This window comes from Phallusia mammillata, chromosome 7 (genome assembly GCF_965637545.1).
Source record: "Phallusia mammillata chromosome 7, kaPhaMamm4.hap1.1, whole genome shotgun sequence".
NCBI classification, from domain to species: domain Eukaryota; kingdom Metazoa; phylum Chordata; class Ascidiacea; order Phlebobranchia; family Ascidiidae; genus Phallusia; species Phallusia mammillata.
Window position 1 is genome coordinate 6970753 of NC_137258.1, and position 14867 is coordinate 6985619.

General features: G+C 39.6%; 4 protein-coding genes across 4 annotated transcripts; 1 reads left to right on the forward strand and 3 right to left on the reverse strand.

The window, feature by feature from the left end:
• Positions 1-2095: 2095 nt before the first annotated feature.
• On the reverse strand, positions 2096-5612 carry LOC145238303 (uncharacterized). Its single transcript, XM_080101432.1, has 6 exons — positions 4803-5612; positions 4324-4531; positions 4103-4256; positions 3770-4027; positions 3614-3693; positions 2096-3510 (listed from the first exon to the last, which is right to left on the reverse strand). The coding sequence occupies exons 1-6, from the start codon at positions 5048-5050 to the stop codon at positions 2395-2397; spliced, it is 2064 nt and encodes a 687-aa protein (XP_079957558.1). The 5' UTR covers positions 5051-5612; the 3' UTR covers positions 2096-2394.
• A 75-nt stretch (positions 5613-5687) lies between these two features.
• On the reverse strand, positions 5688-8354 carry LOC145238304 (uncharacterized). The gene is made up of 4 exons (XM_080101433.1): positions 8010-8354; positions 7707-7837; positions 6605-6974; positions 5688-6407 (listed from the first exon to the last, which is right to left on the reverse strand). Exons 1-4 carry the CDS (start codon positions 8170-8172, stop codon positions 5800-5802), a joined length of 1272 nt encoding a protein of 423 aa, XP_079957559.1. The 5' UTR covers positions 8173-8354; the 3' UTR covers positions 5688-5799.
• Positions 8355-8893: 539 nt separating this feature from the next.
• On the reverse strand, positions 8894-11605 carry LOC145238305 (nuclear cap-binding protein subunit 2-like). Its single transcript, XM_080101434.1, has 4 exons — positions 11420-11605; positions 9651-9832; positions 9435-9573; positions 8894-9334 (listed from the first exon to the last, which is right to left on the reverse strand). The coding sequence occupies exons 1-4, from the start codon at positions 11510-11512 to the stop codon at positions 9212-9214; spliced, it is 537 nt and encodes a 178-aa protein (XP_079957560.1). The 5' UTR covers positions 11513-11605; the 3' UTR covers positions 8894-9211.
• Positions 11606-12932: 1327 nt separating this feature from the next.
• Positions 12933-14853, forward strand: LOC145237118 (ras-like GTP-binding protein rhoA). Its single transcript, XM_080099873.1, has 4 exons — positions 12933-13009; positions 13116-13304; positions 13382-13590; positions 13715-14853. Exons 2-4 carry the CDS (start codon positions 13149-13151, stop codon positions 13926-13928), a joined length of 579 nt encoding a protein of 192 aa, XP_079955999.1. The 5' UTR covers positions 12933-13009; positions 13116-13148; the 3' UTR covers positions 13929-14853.
• Positions 14854-14867: the final 14 nt, after the last annotated feature.

Sequence of the window (14867 nt, forward strand, 5' to 3'; positions counted from 1 at the left end):
CGGGCATGTGCCCAAAACCGCAGCCAACCTGTGAAGGTCACCTGACAATGGCTAAGGTCAGATTTGAGCTGACCTCAGCACGTGCGCACTTCAGCAATACCTAACAAATTCTGCTGACATAAGTGCACCAAGGCCTCCATCGGAACCACAATAATGGCTGTCGGCCACCTGCAGAAACAAGCAAGAGAAACAACTTACTTCCCAATCGACTATCGATCTTATTCAAGGCTGCATCAGCTTGCTAAATCATTAGATTACAAGTCCAAAAACTGCTCCAGGGCAATGCTCACTTTTGTAACTATTGACCGCAAATCGCCCGAATTCATTCTTTTATTGCCATGAGATTTTTTTGTCACGAGAAATTGCACCAGACTTCAACAATAGAAACGCAACTTAACTATATGTGTCAACGGAAAATGTTGCAATTTCGAAAGATTGTCTCGTTCGCGTCCTAATGTATTGTATCGTAAAGGTTTATTACGTTAAAAATGCACTGGAAAGGGTTCGGGTTTTGCCAAGTGCGGGGTGTCCTTGCGCGACTTATTTTAGACGGCGACATGACTCATTCGATTTTCGTTCGACTATTTGTGTTTCGACCTTACTGTGTTTTTCCGCATCACTTGCAAAGGTCACCTTGCAGCATTTGCCGTTGCGGCAATAGTTTCGGAAAAGCTAACGACGAACGTTTAAACATACAAACTGTCTACTTATGATATGCATTTAAATTAATATTTGTAAATATACAAAATCTTTATGAAATTGTGGCATTTTTACAAAAGAGGTTTAAAAATCAAGTACCAATCTAGCACAATCATGTTTTACTTTAACAACAAAGTCACACGCTTTTTGTTTGTTTTGTCTTGTAAACGATGCCACAAGCGAAATTCACGAAACCAGTTATTACATTGTCTTAAAATTTTCATACAAAGCGCCTACAATGTCTCTTGGGCCTTTCGCTACGCTTCACTAGCAAAGTCCACAATATAGATTACGATGAGTTTGCAAAACGGTCGATTCCCGCAAGTTTATCTGGAAAACTGTTATCTTTTCGAAACCCGACGCCTTCCCGAGCAACATTGCGCCATGTTCCCGCCAAAATCGTCACGTGATACCCTTTGGCGGGAAAACTTGCGCAATCCTGAACTCGCGACTAAGTAGGTCAGCGGGTTACTACGAACTGCATTTGCACAAAACTCCCTGCACTTGGAGTCGGTTTTGGTTGTTAGGTTAACAATACTTTGCGTTTATCGTTTCAACATCAACGCAGCTCTTTCACAGTAGTTCCTGTGGAGAAGTATGGGTAATTTCCGTAAAACCCCAATTCTGGTTTCAGTGGAATATTATGGGTGATTTCCCCACCGGTGAGGGAGTTGCACCATCAACTGTGTTTGTTCTAATGGATGGCGCCGAGTTACGGATGATCGCAACGGAATGTTACGCAACTGTGTCAACTTTACTACACTGTACCTGGAAATCGAACAAAGGAACGTTCTCGATCATTGTTGGTATACGCGAGAATCAGGGCTAGTTTGTTTTTTAAATAACTCGCGTGAGAGTAAGATACTTGATCGTTTTGTACCTTGTACCTTAATGGTTAACCTGTTAAACTGGTTCACGCGGTCAAATCAATTTCGCACAACGCGTAATGTGTTTTCGATCATTATTCATCCTCCGCTGTTTATTACTTAACTTCTTAGAGTAAATGCCCGTAAGCGATAAAATGAGTTTGTTAAGACTGCGGGTGGCGGTAATCGATGTCCGTCACTTAACCCGAGACCGAGCTGTTTGGCGTTTCACGACGTCCCATTCGGTAGTTCATTGAGTGCGTGGCTGTTATCATGTGTAGCGACAGTTATTATCGCTTGCCGGTTTAAGTGCTGTTCACACATGGTAGTAGGGCCACGCCCTTAAAGGCAAACTGCCTGCAGATAACTAAGCTCAATTACAAGCTCGTTGCATCAAGAGCTTGTTTGCTTTTTACTCATGCTTTAAAAGCACTATACGCTCTTAGCTCGGAGTCACACACATCGGCGGTATTGTCGCCACTAGAGGCTATTGGGACATTTGTCATTACAGGACAGTAGTCACAAACAAAGAGCATCGTTTTAGTCATGTTGTGAAAACGCAGCATTGTCAACAGAAACCTCATTTCATAGCAACGGTTTAAAAATGAGCTCAACAACAAATGTCCTGTGGTAATGCCAATATTAAACTTTTTATGGTTTTCAGATCATGTATGCAATACGAAAAATCAAACATGTTTTTAGCATGTGGTAAGTTGGCCGCCTTTGGGCAACAGAACAACACTACACCACCAGATTACACTATGCTGCCTCCTAGCGTCAAATCAACAATGTACTTCAACATATTGACACGCGACTTTACATTTTGCTGTTACGTTTGAACCGGGGTCAAAACCATGTCGTTGGGAGAAGACGAATGGGTTGGAAGTGATGAAATTGGAACGACTGTAGCCCATCGCTGAGGCTTATTCTTTTGAGTGCACCACTTTCTTATCAGCAGAAAGAGGCCAAAGGACATGACAATGTCAGCGACAACACAGAGCACCACGATTGTAACATACGATGTTTTCGGCTTCTCCTGCTTGTCAACGCGGTGCAACATAGTCTTATTGGCACTTTGAGATTCATTTTGAAAAATATCACGTGTTTTTGTCCAAGGAGGTGTTATGGTGGAGGTCTTTATCTGAGCAGCGAATGTGGGGGGTGCTGTGTAATTGGTAGTGGTAGTTTCTACATCGTTCTGAACGGTAGCGGTAATGGCTTGAACAATTTTCGATGTATGTGGTAACTTTGCTTGTGACTTTGAGGGGGTCGTGTGATAAGTAAACATTTTTGACACGTTAACACCGCTGGTGGTGGTAGTTACATCGCGGTCAGACCCCCGCGCGTGTTCGCCTTCTTCAGCAGTTGACACTTGACTGACAGTCGATGTCATTTGTGGCAAAGTGAGTAAGTTTCCTGTTGCATTGGTTTGCGTTTTCTCCCTAAATGGCGAAACCATAGTTGTAGCTCCTTGCTCTGTAAAATTCCATAGAGAAGGAATAGGTGCGTCAGTTGTTAATTCCTTGCCAGTTTTGCCTACTTCTGGCATTGTGGTGAGCTCGAAGTGGGGTGTGGTAGATAATTGCACCGGCTTGGACGTAACGGAGGCCACACATTGGTCGATAAGCATGCGCACAGTAGTGACGTCAATCATTCCAGTGACGTACAAATCCAGCAGAGCGCTGCCGCGATGTTGAGCCGGATCATAACATATAACATCATGGTAACCATCGACATCCGTAAGCCAAGATCCCTCACCGGCGAGCCAAGCAATGAACGGGAGCATTTGGCAGCCGCACAGCCACGGGTTACCGCTCCAATCGATCCAAATTTGCTCCGCAGCTCCACCTGGCGGTTTGGCGGTAAAATGGCGAGTCGGTTGCGCTTGTTTCAGATATTCTTCAACGATAATGATGGCACTTTCTAAATCGTCTACACCATTCTCCTGCAATGCAAAAAAAATCCTTGGTGCCATTGAAGTAATTTAAAGATTACATAAGTAATGTAATGCAAGATTGGCTTGTCATGAAAAGTTTAAATATGCTCACCGTGTTTTTGCTCAACCATTGATAGTCCACTGTTCGAAGCTCGTTGTTCCGTAAACTCAAATGGCTTAGGCTAGGACAACCTGGTGTAACAAACATATAACATTTTGACTTCCAAAACCAACCTGACAAGCGATGCTCGGCTTTTTTAACACTTACTTTTTACAAAGTCTGACGGCAAGGTACGAAGATAATTGTTGCCCAAATCAAGATAAACCAACGATGTTGAGCTCTGCAATGTTTCTGGAGCCCACGATCGAATGTAATTGTCGGACAAGTCAAGGCTGGTCAAGTGAATCAAATTTCGAAACGCGTATCTCGAAACGGTTTCAATCCCACAGTTCGAAGCTTGAATATTTGTTAAACGCCGAAGACACGAAAAGTAGCCTGTTTCCTGGTCGTTAGAAATCCAAGAGCCTGTTACAATTATGTAAATTGAATTTCTGAATTTTTGCATTTCAAGACATGCAAATATATATTATATCAATATACCCATGAAAAGCTGTCGAAGATCGTTATTGGAAACACGTAGCACAATCAAGTTTTCGAGGTCACAGATTGTGTCACGTGGCAAGCATTGTGACGTCAGGCGGTTGTAGCTGACGTCAAGTTCCGTAAGTTTCTTTAGTGAAGCAAACGTTTTGTCCTAAGTTGGTACATAATAGGCTACATTAGCATTGCAACTTGCAGATTACATTTTAATTGGATCAAACCTGAATGCACGTGATCTCGTTGTGAGCCAATGAGAGGTAATCAAGCTTTTTTGTATCAACAAAGTGTCGTGCTGTTAAATTTCCCCCAAACAAGTTCCAGGATATGTCGAATTCGTTGAGTGACGACATTCCGGTGAGCAGCTTGGGAGGGAAATTGGAAATTAGGTTGTTCCGCAAAGTCAATTGCTGAAGAGAGAATCGCGACTCCCTAAACAGTGCAGCTTTGTAAAATAATCTTGCAATTGGGAATATTCTATTTACCGGTCCGCAAAAGTGGTTTGTGCCAAATTTACTTCGTCGGAATTAATGATAACCAACTTATATTAGGACCGATGATTTAAATAACTTTTCACAGATTTCAGAATCTAGCATGCATTTTTTGTATATTTTTTTACAAGCTGTTTACAACTGTTCGACCAATGGTTACATAATTGAAAGCTAAATTATTAAGTTGATTTTATGATTGTAAGAATTTTTACATGAGTTCACTATCGTGTGCCAGTGAAGCAATGGTGTTGTCGCTGAGATCAATAACTCGGAGTATCAGGTCATCAAGTTGTTTTGGTATTTCCGTTAGATTTCCTCCATTGCAAAAAGCCGCGTCGCCGTTAATAAAGCACTTACAGTCTTTGCATGGAGCAGTTTCAACAAACTGCATGTTTGCAGCTATAAGCAATACATAAAAGGAACAAATCCACGGTCCTTGTTCTTCGGCGTTCATATGCATTCCAACTATGTCGGCTACCAAATTTTACGCAGATTACAAACGAAGTCTTAATACATTATTTACTTTACACTTAAAGGACAATAGCATAAAATCATATGATCAACGAGTCTTATCGTTTATCTAGCAGAGTTTTTTTTTCTTTTCCTAGCACAGACGACAGCCTTACCATATGTACATCTACTATCCGTAAAACTGATTGAAATTCTACATCCCCAGCAATTTTGCTCAACTTTGCATGGCAATTCAACTTAATGTTACACTATTGCATGTCGGTAAAGACATAACGATACCAAAACTCATCTTGCATTTTTGAAACGATTATCTCCTTGAGTCAAACATCTGGAACTAAGAGAGCTGCGGTTTTGCGACCTTCTGCGTAAACAAAGGCTTTTTAGGCGCCCCGCTGTTCGACCTTTCATCCGTCAAACTTTATTGCATTTGTCCCCACGACGCCCCGCCCAATTGTCCATGGTCCATCAGTAACTGGTTACAGACGATAATTTCGACAAACATGAAGCGAATTTGCCCACGAACCGCATAAAAGGATGACCAAATAACCTTTTGTGATACCTTAGATGCAGAACTTCAGTGTGATGTTATTTACTATTATGGTGTGATATGTCAGCAAATAGACTGATTCGCCCAACAATTGATTTTTTTAATAGCCATTTAATCAAGTTGGTCAAGCAAAATGCAAATTCACATGAAGTTAAATGAAAAACAAAAACAATAAATGTACAGAATCATTACTACACCGCAATTGGATCACTGGTTTGGTACTCATACACGGTATTTTCAGAACAACTAAAGCGTACGGATTTACAATGGCACTGGTTCAACGCTGAACCGCGGCAGTCATTTTGAGATTCTTTCTCCGCCTGATAACTGTCACTAGGTACAACAGTTATCTCCCGTACCGCAGGAGTCGGCTTGGAAACTTTAGTGTCTGTTGGGGGTCGATGAAATTTTGAAGTATTCGGTCTCGTCTTGCATGGCTCAAAATGTTCACCCACAACACCCAAAGGCCCTTCATCGAATGTGACCCATCCTCTGCTGCCGGCACGGGATGTCGACACGCGGGTCGTAACACTAGGTGGCGTGCGCGGGCGGTCAGCCCGAATTTGTGGGTTGCATCGACGTTGAGGCACTCGTGAACCTACTTGCCGTTTCATGCGAGGTGTGTTGGGCACTGTTCCCTGTTTCGGGGGACTTACGGTTAATTTTCGACTCCTGGTAGCTCCAGAAAAAAACAGAGTAGGAGCCGATCCGCTGCGAAAGGTCCGGCTCATTGGAGGGCTGGTATTCGGAGGAACCGGTTCTGACTGGATCCTGGAACGAGCGCCAGTGTTCCTCTGACCTAACAGTTTACCAGTAAACGTAAGTTTGCATAAATTAAATAAGCTATTGCTGCCAGGCGTAATGTATCAACGAGTATTGCTCTTTCAGCAGTGTTATTATCGACGTTTCGACGAAGAGCAATACTCGTAAGCTTGCATGTTTTACGCGTTGCCTGTAGGTGAAAGTTTCAAGCGCACAAAGGTGGTAATAACTAACCTGACACACGCCAAGGCCTTCGTTCAGCTGGAAAAAGCTGGTTCGCTGTGTCTGAAGCAAGTTCATAGCAACGTTTAACTTCGTTGGGACGATAAGCCACAAAATCGCTTGAACCCATTTCGTCTGTTCGGAAAGAAAACTCTCTGCCAGGCAGACTACGTGGTCTTCCAAGCAGGCGTTTTTCGTTCGTTGGTGGTGCAAAGGCGTCATCCTCGTATATTTTGTATGCGAGAGTCCCATAGAAAGGCGAGGGCATTCCTCCAAGAGGGGGAGCAGTAGCGGGCTTTGAAGGTAATCTGTACGCTGGATGAGTCACGTGATGTAATGATATTGACGAAAGTAGTGACTTATCTTCTTCGCCTTCAAAGTTCTGATAATTGTAGCATTTGTTAAGGTATGATTAAACAAGCTGGGCAAATTTAGCTTATGCACGCCAAGGTCTATATTAAAAGGCTCATAAGATTGACTGTTTTACTTTCCATATTTGGCAGGGTTTTTATGGTTGGTTTCTTTCTGGTGCATGGGCAAGTAAAAGACACAGACAATGTGCTGCTATTGACGGTTTCTTTAAACTTCGAACAGTTGCTCAATTGCGACCATTGTTTTAGATTTTGGCAATCAGAGTATTGGGCAGGGCAAATTATAATCACTGCTTAGGGACTTCAAATTGCAAAGATATAAAACGTTGCTTTCATTATTTCTTCATAGGCCAATTAGTATTGACGCCGCAGGGAAATGATACCAAACAAAAATCAAGAATTGATGACAACACGTAGGCTACCCTAAAATGCTTTCTCATCAAACATAGGTTAAAGGGGCGGGATTTCTTCCATTGGTCTGTAGTGCCACGTTTTTAACCAATTGAGCACAAGTTCAACAGTTCATTACAGCAAAGCTGTTTTGAACGTCAGAAGCCTTCTCTTTTTTGTTTAAACTAAACCACTAAGTTGTAAGAGTGGTAGCACTTATCTACTAAACTCCGTTGGCGCTAGTGATGTGCGCAGGGTGAAAATTTCGCGTAAACGAAGTGCGTGTTTAAATAAATTACCATAACAAAGTTTGAAGATGCCATGTGTGACTATCTTGGATTTGGTCCACCCACCTTGTTAACCATCATTTGAGCATTGTCGTTCCTAATGCAACGAAGTTTTTCCAGCTTTTCTTTGCAAACTAACAGCGCCCGTTGCTCCAGCCGAGTGCGCTGTGTTGGTGACCGGCGTGAACGAGTATTTGCTAAATTCATTTAAGACTTCTCATTATTTAATTTAGTTGCACTACTCAAGCAAAAAAATATTAACTTATTTCTCCGTGTGGACTGTTTACCACGCCAATTGTTCGTGTCAAAATCTGGCCCTTGCACACATAGGCTATTCGTTTAATAGGATATTAGGACAATTACACTCACTTTCGGGTGAAGACCTCAGATTTCGAGCAAAGGCACTGCAGCACTGTCGGACATCATGCACATTTCGTGAGGATCCAATAACGTGATCAGGATAAGAATTGCGCAACAAACCAAGTCGTCGCTGGGGACGAAGTTGGTTATCATGCGACAAGCTCAGCGACATGAACAAAATTGTTTTTGACCTCTTGTAAATAGAGCTTACTGCTTCTAGACTGAAATGTGTACCACATTAGATTCCAAACAACAACATTGGTTACAACACAACTGATAGAGCGACTGACCAGCAACCTTAAAATTCGTATTTCTTACAAAGCCGAGTTAAATTTTCCTGAAATTGGCCTTCGGCATTGTAACAACTTGCAACATACAACAAATTCGTGTTTATGTAGCAACACGAAACTTTCAAGTGTTTTCGCCGACAAACGAAAGTGTATTCCGACAGCAAAACGGCAACTTGTTCGCGCACTGATTGCTCGCACATAATGCCCGTTGTCGTATCATAATGAGGACTGAGCCGACGCACTTGACTGGAGCACTTTCGAATTTGTAGCATAATAGACTGTGAATAGTTTGGCCCGACACTCGACCGCTGTCAGTCAGTCCCCCCACTCCTTCCTTCCGCTGTAACCAATCAACTTCGTGATCAATATGCAAGTACATGGTGAGGAGTAACATACCAGCCAACATAGCACGCGACTAGAGTGTTGCAGAACACTCAGCAAAAATCAAATGATACCATATTTGATTACCCAATATGTGATAAGTTTAAGAACGCCCCTAAAATCGGCACCGGTCAAATCAAACGTTGGGTATGGAGCATTTAGCAAGGGAAAAATGCAAATGATCTGCAATTGAAAACTGAGTACAAGCAGCAAATCATAAAACCGTATGCCTAATTGAATGGTATTGATTTTGTAGCCACTACTTTAATCCATTCCAGAGTGAAAACAATAACTGACAAAAAGGATGAAAGAAAGAATACAACATTTGTTGCAGTAATGCATGCCAGATGCATTCACATTGTTTAAGGTAGAAACTTTGGCTGTGAAAACAAGAGCAGGACCAAGACTACCTGTCTTTTGGGACTAATTAGTAAGTCAAAAAAGAAGTTAGGCACATTCCTGTTGTGTTGGAGAGAAAATTTGCAAAAAATAAAAAAGGGATGTATCAACGATATCCCATATCTTGAACAACATGCTTCGTCACGTTTCTGTCTCTTCTTTTTCTGCCGCAGGTCCAGTTGTTTGTTTCTCCGATTTTAACTGGGCTCGGGCCCCAAACCCACCTCTACCTGGGTCAAAGTCCATCCTGTATTCATCCCTGACCTAGACAGTAAAATATGTTGTAACCGGCCCCAAGGAAAACTATGTACTTTTCTGTTGTGCAAACAGTTGAAGAAATCAGGAACACAAATTTAGTACCCACCTGTCCACCACGTTTACCCCTGCCATATTGCCTCCCTTCTTTAAACCCAGCATCCCAATCAGTTCTTACAACCCTGTCATCAAGACGTGTTCCATTAATATAACGCATTGCATCCTCTGCTGATGAACGTTCCATGTACCTAAATGATAGTTACAAGTAACACTTGATATTTTGAAACATAAAAGAAACAACATTAAAACAGAATTCAACACTCACTCAACAAAGCAAAATCCACATGGAGTCTTCTTGAATTTGTCAAGTCCCATAACTAAACGTTTTAGATCTCCACATTTTGAAAACAATTCATGTATTTGTTCCTCAGTGGTGTAATATGACAAATTTCCAACATAAAGTGTGTTTGAGTTGCGTAGAAGATTTTCCTGGTCATTACGACTTCCCTAAAAAGTATTGTTGTTGTTTTAAAATTTCTTGACAATTTTAAAAACACAACTAAAATCACAACGAACTAAAAATTCTAATCACATAATACTTAATGCAATATGCTCCATTTTCAATTTACAAGCTTTTGTATTCAAACACCACCACAAAAATAAAAAAGAATATTGTAATAACACTTAAATGCAAAAAATGTTTTGGCAATAAAATGAGTTGCATTTGTTGGTATTTTAATCTTTTTATTAGCATTTGTTCATTTTTGTGAGTATGGTCACCCTTAATTTGGTTTTCAGGCTGGGTTCCTGGATTTCAGAAATTCATTAAACCACAGATCTGGTGGGCCCATCAGCCTTGCTGTTTACAGCATAAAAGACAAGGTAAATGGGATTGCTGTGTTGAAACAACATGAACCAAACCCTTTAATTATATTAATAAATATAGTTAATTGGGTTGTCCTTGGACACTGAAGAAAATCCCATCTAAACTAACGTTAATGGTTGCTTTTCCTCCGAAATTCCAAGTGGCACCCATTTGAGAACCACTGGTATTATTCTTTTTCAGCGTTATGACTAACTAATGTACAGACATACAGCTAAATTTCAAATAACAAAAACATTGTCATGTGTTTCTGGTTAAGGTCAAGGTTTTCACTGCTGTTCCATGCCTCATGTTGTATAGCAACAGGTTTTGAGACATGGCTTATATTGCACAGTGTCTAGTTCTGCGGCACATCTTAGTTGTACAGTATTTCAACACATAATTTAGACCTGTGAGCTCAAATAATGGGTCGACCCAGCTAATTTTTTCCAAAAGGAAAAAAGACCTTTCTAATTTTTTTTGCATTATAGCATGTTTTAAAACCAAAAAGAGGAGTAAACATAAAACATCTATTTGAGGAAAACAGGGTGAAACATGGATCAAACTAAAAGTTACAAAATAACTTGAAGTTCTTGCATGTACAAACCAACAAGGTGTGAAACTCTACAGAATATGGCTGTTTTTACAGTTTTGCATTTACGGGCCTGTTGGTAAACTGCTGGGAAAAGAAAAAACAAAAAGATTACAGGTTTCCGTTGACCAGGAAAGAAGACCCATAATACAACAAGCATGAATTATCTTTATATGTTCCCCTTTTATGTATTTTCTGCTGAAATGCTAAAAACTTGGCTCATCTACATAGAAAAATCTTTAAAATTGGTTTAGCGCCCCGAAAGGATTAAAATTATTCTCTATCTTCACCACAAAATATTTGAAAACCAAATCATCATGCAGTTTAACATTATGACATGTTTTTCTTTAATTTTGATTTATACAAATAATTCCACATTTTAATCTGAAAAAATGTGTGCTAATGTTTGTGGGGATTGTTTCATTTCATACAATGACAAAAATATGAAACTAAATTATTTTTTCTTGTTTACATCTTTCTCATGTCTGGGTTTGTGGACAGAGGACACTTGACACACAACAACTGAGATATGTGTGATTGTGAAAAGATATTTATATATTTTCGTTCTAAAACATATTTGTATATATCTACAACTCAATGAGTTATTTTCGACCTTGAAATCAAGATTAAAAGATCAAACCTTGAAATGTTGATCGCGGTAAGCGGTTAAATCACACCCTGGATCTTTCAACAGTGGTCGAAGAATAACATCCTGAGTGGGATCAAAAGTCATTGTCCTGCTTTAATCTCAAAGTAGGAACGTAAAAACAATTTTAGTTTCGAATATTGCGTTCACATCGACGCGCTTGTGTCAAAATCAAAAATTTCTGAAAGCGCCGCTAAACGAAATTCGTGTTTCTTACGTATACTCAAAAGTTAAATCAGTTTTGTATTTTTCTAATAATTTCAGTTAATAAAGATTGACCTAATCATTGACAAAAGTATCAAGATCACCTAAAAAATGTTATTATCAGCACATATTTTGAGGCAAAAATATGTTTCGTCATGTTCTGTTTATCCAAGAACATTATACCCAAAACTATATAAACCAGTGGTTCCCAACCTGGTGTTCAAGGGGGTCCGTGAGATGGTTTCAAGGGGTCCGTGGAGGCAAACAATTGGAGTAGCATTAACAAGTGTACAATATTTTAAGTTCCCAAACCGTTTTTACAATCCTGTGACATCACAACACACATTAACAACAGAACTTATTGTGGTTTGTTTCAAGTATTGTACACCAGAAAATTTATCTCTCTGTTGCATTGACTGCTACAGTACAGAACTTTATTGAGATTGAGGGACTGTGAAGGTTGATCGAAATTCTGCCCTGATAAGCGAAAGTATAATAACGTACGAATGCAGGAAACAAAAAAACATAACAAGACTAAATTGCGTTGGGGGTCCGCGGACCTATAAAATTGATAAAAGGGGTCCGTGACTACAAAAAGGTTGGGAACCACTGATATAAACTAAGTAAAAGTCAGAGCCAGTATTTTTTTGCTTAGATTGCTCAAAACCGTGCAAAGTGTGCATATATAAACTAAGTTACAGACTTATCTGGAATATCATAATGCAAGTGACAACACATTCGAATGGGAATGAGTCCATATACCAGTATCCAGTTGTCAAAGTTTCATTGCAAGCCCGCACGGGCGTTAAACCATTTTTCTCTAGGTTAGAGCAATATCGCCCAGGTTTCTTGCTCAGAGGAACACCAGAGGTCGAAATGGGATTGGAATCTACAACCTTGTTAACACACGTCGGTTAATTTCAACTTGTTTCAGTAAACTTTCATACTTGTTTGTGGATAAGTTTTGTGTGCCTTGTGCGAAACATAGTTATTAACACATGTTGGACAAACAGAAAAAATCTGTGTCGAAAACACAAATATTCCAGCAGCCACAGTGTACTAGCTTCACAACCATTATCTTATAACCACATGTAAGATCCAATAATAACACAAACTTTAAAACTATTGCGATGCCGATGCGCAACTTTTGTTTTCGAATCGCTGACCGTCACCCGAAGCTAAACCGGATGATTCATTCTTTACAAGCTCGGCCCTAAACGTGACGTAAGCTGTACGCGATTGGCTAACATTTTTAGACTGCATTGCTTCCGCCTATATAAGATTGTGTCCGTGTGTGTTTGTTATGGTCTGTTCGTGGTTACAGCAGGTGTATTTTTGCCAACTTTACCAGGTTGTAGTTGCTGGACTTTTCAATTGAAGGTATACAAGAGACAGAGTGTTTTAATGCAACATTGATAGGCTGACAATATATTCGTGTGCTGCAAGTGCAAATAGAAAACAAAAATTTTCAATATTTTTGATACAGACCTTTTGAAAACAAAACATTTGGTAATTTGAGATGGCAACAATACGAAAGAAGTTAGTAATTGTAGGAGATGGTGCATGTGGAAAAACATGCCTTCTGATTGTGTTTACCAAAGATGAATTTCCAATGGTGTATGTTCCCACAGTTTTTGAAAACTATGTTGCTGATATTGAAGTTGATGGAAAGCAGGTGGGTTTTAATTATTTATGTCTGTACAATAAAGAAACAGTTTGTTTTACACCTTTTTTATCCCTATGTTGTTGTAGGTAGAGCTTGCATTGTGGGATACAGCTGGTCAAGAAGACTATGACCGCTTGAGGCCACTCTCCTACCCAGACACTGATGTCATTCTTGTATGTTTCTCTATTGACTCCCCAGATTCCCTTGAAAACATTTCAGAAAAATGGATGCCCGAGATCAAACATTTCTGTCCAAATGTTCCCATCCTGTTGATTGGAAACAAAAAAGATTTGAGGTATGAAAACAATTTTGTATGGTTGACAACTAATGACACTAATTGATTTCATGTTTTTGTAACTAATCATCATATCAAACGTTTTGAAGTTAAAAATGTTGATATTGAGCTTTATGGCTTGCAGAAATGATGATGAAATTCGCAAAGAACTTGCACAAAGCAAGCAGGAACCAGTACGCTCAGAACAAGGACAAAGAATGGCAACTACCATTGGAGCAAAGCGGTATCTAGAGTGTTCAGCAAAAACAAAGGAAGGCATCAGGGAAGTGTTTGAAGCTGCAGCGCAAATCGCCACAGAAAAAAAAGACAAAAAGAAATCCATCTGCTGTTTTCTGTGATGAGTATTCAATGATGAATCATTTCTTTATTACAGATCAAATAGCATTATGCCTAACTGGGTTTGGCAGCTTTTGTAACGAGTTGTGTGACAATGTTTGGTCATGCTTTGTGACGTGCGTTTCAGCACATATATGGTGAAAAATGTGTAACTTTTAATTGCCAATTTTTACACTGTAATGAAACGTTTAAACATTCTGTCTTCCACGTGTCTAGTTTTACTTTCCACACTCTTTTATTGAATAGTTTTATAGAGCAAGCCATACATTTAAACTCACTTATATCATTTGTGTACTTCTAGTGATTCCATTTTCTGTGGTGTTTTAGACTTGACATGTGAATGAGATTATTTTACACCCTCAGTACTTTGCGTGTAGTTGTTACTTTGCCAACTTTTTTTACAGCAGTCAAGTGGTATAACACACAGTTCTGTTTAGTAATAAGTTTACGTCAATCAATATGTGCTTTACTCATTGTTCTTCACTAACTTATGCTCGCTACACAAGTTGCTTTTCCTTGTAGAAATTATTAATTTACTAATTGTTAACTTTAACCATACCCAAATAGTTTACCATTTTTGAATATAACAGTTTCTCATGCAGATATATTATATGACCCCTAGCAATAAACATATTCGAGTCCAACTTTTTTGTTTCAGTACAGCCTTAATGTTATTTGTTGTTTTGTTTATATGTTCCACTATGGTGTTTAGCCTTACTGTTCAAAACTGTTTTATTGTTATGTAAGTTATTCACAGACATCTATTTATTTCCCAAATCAACTAAATCATTATGGCATAAAAGTTAGGTGGTGCCATATTAAGCTGACACTGTTGGACATCCAGGCTGTTGTAAGTGTTTTTCTCTTTGTTTTTGCTGTTTTTTGGCGCACTTAAACTTTGCAATAAACTTCTTTACAACCAGTGTACTGATGACTCAAAA